This window comes from Tenrec ecaudatus, chromosome 17, assembly GCF_050624435.1.
Source record: "Tenrec ecaudatus isolate mTenEca1 chromosome 17, mTenEca1.hap1, whole genome shotgun sequence".
NCBI classification, from domain to species: Eukaryota; Metazoa; Chordata; class Mammalia; order Afrosoricida; family Tenrecidae; genus Tenrec; species Tenrec ecaudatus.
The window spans coordinates 81,288,157-81,292,287 of record NC_134546.1 but is presented as its reverse complement, the minus strand read 5'-3'; the positions used below and the strand labels follow the sequence as shown (position 1 = coordinate 81,292,287).

The 4,131-nt window shown below is 47.0% G+C and overlaps 1 protein-coding gene and 1 pseudogene across 1 annotated transcript; one reads left to right on the top strand and one right to left on the bottom strand.

Moving 5' to 3' along the window:
• The first annotated feature begins 310 nt into the window (after positions 1-310).
• Positions 311-2,140, top strand: LOC142430541 (lysine-specific demethylase 4D-like). Its single transcript, XM_075535588.1, has one exon. It carries the CDS (start codon positions 311-313, stop codon positions 2,138-2,140), a length of 1,830 nt encoding a protein of 609 aa, XP_075391703.1.
• A 339-nt stretch (positions 2,141-2,479) lies between these two features.
• On the bottom strand, positions 2,480-2,850 carry LOC142430540 (large ribosomal subunit protein uL29-like; annotated as a pseudogene).
• Positions 2,851-4,131: the final 1,281 nt, after the last annotated feature.

The following is a 4,131-nucleotide window of genomic DNA, read 5'->3' as shown; positions in this document are numbered from 1 at the left end:
ATTAAGTATCAAAAAATAGAGATACCCTTCCAATTGAGTCAATTCCAGAGCAGCATACTGAGCCAGGAGCAATCTGGGAAAACACACTCCATGTGGACAAGTCCTGTCTCTTTGAGGGAAAACAATAGTTGTCTACCATAGTAGAATTCTATTGGTGAATCAACACACCTGGAGAGAGTGTTTTGCTCTCACGGATACATCAATACACTGCAAGAGATTTTCTGAGAGATAAAGAAACAAGAGCACAGCATTCCAAGATACACAGAGCATCCATGAGAACCAGGTTTTCTGACCTTTTTATTTTGCAGCCATGAAGTCTCAGGATTATCGAAGCCAGAACTCAAGTTTTAAAGTCATGACTTTTCAGCCTACCATGGAAGAATTTAAGGATTTCAACAAGTACATAGTTCATATGGAATCCCAAGGTGCCCACCGTGCAGGCCTGGCTAAGGTAATCCCACCCAAGCAGTGGACAGCTAGACAAAACTATGATGATGTGGATGACATCCTCATAGCCAGTCCCGTGCAGCAGGTAGTTACGGGGCAGGCAGGTGTCTTTTTGCAGTATCATAAAACGAAGAAATCCATGACCGTGGAGGAGTATCGCCACTTGTCCAACACTGACAGATATCGCACTCCCACACACCTGGATGTTGAGGATTTGGAACGAACATATTGGAAGACACGCCCGTACGATTCTCCCATTTATGGGGCTGGGGTATGTGGCTCTTTGTTTAGTGAAAAGACTGAGCATTGGAACCTCAGGCACCTGGGAACGATCCAGGATCTGCTGGAACAGGAGTGTGGAGTTGTCATCAAAGGCGTCAACACCCCTTCTCTGTACTTTGGCCTCTGGAAGACCACCTCCACTTGGCACACTGAGGCCATGGATCTGTACAGCATCAATTACCTGCACTTCGGGGACCCCAAAACGTGGTATGCGGTGCCCCCTGAGCACGGAGCCTGCCTGGAGAGACTGGCCAGGGAGCTTTTCCCTGGCACCTCCAGTGGCTGCGCGAACTTTCTGCGGCACAAGGTGGCCCTCATCTCACCCAGAGTCCTCAGGGCGAACGACATTCCCTTTGATCGGATCACGCAGGAAGCAGGCGAGTTCATGGTCACATTCCCATACAGCTACCACGCTGGCTTCAATCACGGCTTCAACTGCGCGGAATCTATCAATTTCGCCACCCTGCGGTGGGTTAATTATGGTAAAGCGGCTTCTCAGTGCAGCTGCGGCGAAGCCAGGGTCATGTTTCCCATGGACGCCTTTGTGCGCATTCTGCAACCCGGGTACTATGAACTGTGGAAACAGGGCAGGGACCACACCTCCGTGGACCACGTGGCGCCCACAGCACTAACTAGCCCAGAGTGGACGGCCTGGAAGGAAGCCCGGGCATGTGTGATGGTTCATGGGCGTCTCCGGTCCGTCAAGCCCCGCAGGGCCAGGCCTTGTTCTCAGATACTGGCTGCAGACAGTGGGTTCGGGGGTTGTGCCCGGGTGTGTCCTCGTCCCACACACCCCTCCTGGGAGGGCAGCTCGGCAGTTCGGTCTGAGACACCTGTCTTCATGGACAGCATTCCTGCGGAATCCAGCATCTCCCCACTTCTCACCTCAGTTCCATCTGCTCAGTATCTCCAGCCTCCACCAAAGGAGACTCCAGCTAGGCATCACCAGGACCTGGATGCCCAACAGCAGTCCATGGAACCCAGAGGCAAGAGGCACAAAGCACTCCCACTTGTGCACCTGCCCACACAGCCACTGCCTGAGGATTGTCCATCAATAGATGACCCTGCCCCTTTTAGTTTTGAGATCCAGCATCCTGCTAAAGCGTCTGGGTGCTGCTGTGACCCTGATCTTCAGCCCTTGGGACCCCCACTGAATCCTGATTCTCCAATGCACCCTGGACCCTGCCTGCTGTCACTGGACAACATCTCAGTGAATCTGCTGGACATGCTTGTGATGAGTCCTCCCAATGAGTCTTTGACTTCTAGACCATTCTCCAGCTATGCTGCTGAGCACAGTATGGTCCCTTCTGACCTCCTCAACGCTATTGCGATGGACCACTCTTATGCTTCTAAAATCCTGCCCTCAGACTATGATCTCTGGGGACGGACTCCATGGAGCTTCCCTTCCTAAATCCTGGAAGGTTGTCACCAGCAAAGGTGTTCTTGCTGAGAGTTTAGCTAAACTGGAGTTCTTGTCAAATGTGATTGTGCCTTGGACTCCCCCAGCCTCAGGAAACACAGAAGCACCTAGACAATCTTCAATGAGGAAATTTTAATCTCCTGTAGTGATCCCTTTGCTCCTCAAAAGTGTCATATTAACAGGTTGCCTAATACTTGCTCAACCTTTGGACTCCCAAACTCTATGAGCACTATTGTGTGTTCTAAGAACTCTCAGACCACCTGGAAATACGTGTGTCCCTTGATTCATTTTTTTTTTAACCGCTCAGTTTGTTTTATTGATGTTCAAGGCTCAGACCTTGACTGCGTACTTGCGCAGTGGGTACAGCCGCTCCTTCCATTGCTGCTTCCTGGTCTTCAGGCTCTCCTCGTGCTTGTTGAGGCGGCGGCACATGGCTCGCATTTTCTTGGGCCGCAGATCCAGGGGCTTGTACTTCTTACCCCTGTAGAACTTCCTGAGGTTCTCCTTTTGAGTCTGGTTGATGATGGTGAGAACTCGAACAATGGATTTGCAGACAACTCGGATTTTGGAGAGCTTGGACAACCGCCCCCTGTCACTTTGGCAATGTGCAGCTGCGATAACTCCACCTTCAGGTCATTAAGCTGTTTGAGCAGCACTTCCTTCTTCTTGCCGTGAAGGTCCTGGGCTCTAATCTTGGCCATGATTGAGCTTTAGAATTCTGCTGCCTGGCCCTTGATTCTTCCTAGACTCGAGCGCTGTCCTGGAAAAGAACTACCTTGCCCAGATATCTTTAAATCCATTGCTTTCCAGTCTATCTCACCACATGGCAACCACATGGCAATGATCAAGACCAACTGTTTCAAAGTTTGACTTGAGGCTAATATTTAAGGAGGCACATTCCCAAGTATTTCTTTGGAAGTGGAAGAGGTGGATTCAAACCGCCAAACTTTAGCTCTCACAAAATTTTGAGCCAACTTTGGATGATGATCAGAATCTTAGGCTCTTACTCCAGCTGTTGCACTTCTGAAGCACTGACCCAGTCTTCTACCAGTGGATGAAACTACACCTTCTAATGAAATCCAAGCCTTAACATACTCCAGAAATTCTGACACGGCCACCCTTCAATCCACCAACCAAGCAATTTCTTATGTAGAAAATGCAGCTTTGAACTAATGAAGTCTATTACTGTTTGGGGATTATTTATATGTATTCATGTTTATTAATTTCATTGTACTTAGTGTGTATCTAAGACTAATAAAATACCTTAAAATATATTTTGAAATTTTGACATATAAGATATATGTCAAAAACAATGTGAGTACTCACATAGCCAGAGAGTATAAGAAGTAGGCAGGACTTGATGAGCCCACCAAACATTCTGTCCTTGTACCCATAGTAGTGGGTCCATGAGAGAATGAAGAAAAATTGCACAACAAAGCACCACACAGCAAAACATTAAACGTCAAATGACAGGCAGAGCTACTGCCCAAAGTCCACATAAAATCTTTGAAGTGAAATTAATCCTGGAATCACCTTTCAATTAAATCACAAGTCAGCCTTGACTTGGGTCTACATTTCCCAGAAACTATTACTACCCCTATTGGTATTTTCTTTTTGACTCAATATTTAAAAGCCTATTTACAGGTGGACAGCCAGAAAGATAAGCACCAGAGAGCCAGACATGGAGGCTAGTGGGGCAAATTTTTTCTGTCTTTCTTGGGAGATTCTTTAAAAATTTCTCTACAGGAACCCATGCCCTATCCCCCCAAAACTGCTTAATGAAAAGAATTAACAGAAAACTCACCTTAGAAATTCCCCATATTTATTATTCATAAGAGCTAAACATTGCTCTGAGTGACTATAAAAGGAGAAAAAGTAAAACTGAACCATATATGGTGTATTTAGTTTTTATTTAGTTTGTTTCAAACAAACAACCCTTTTTAGGCACAACCATTTATAACTTACCATAGTCCAAGCTGCAT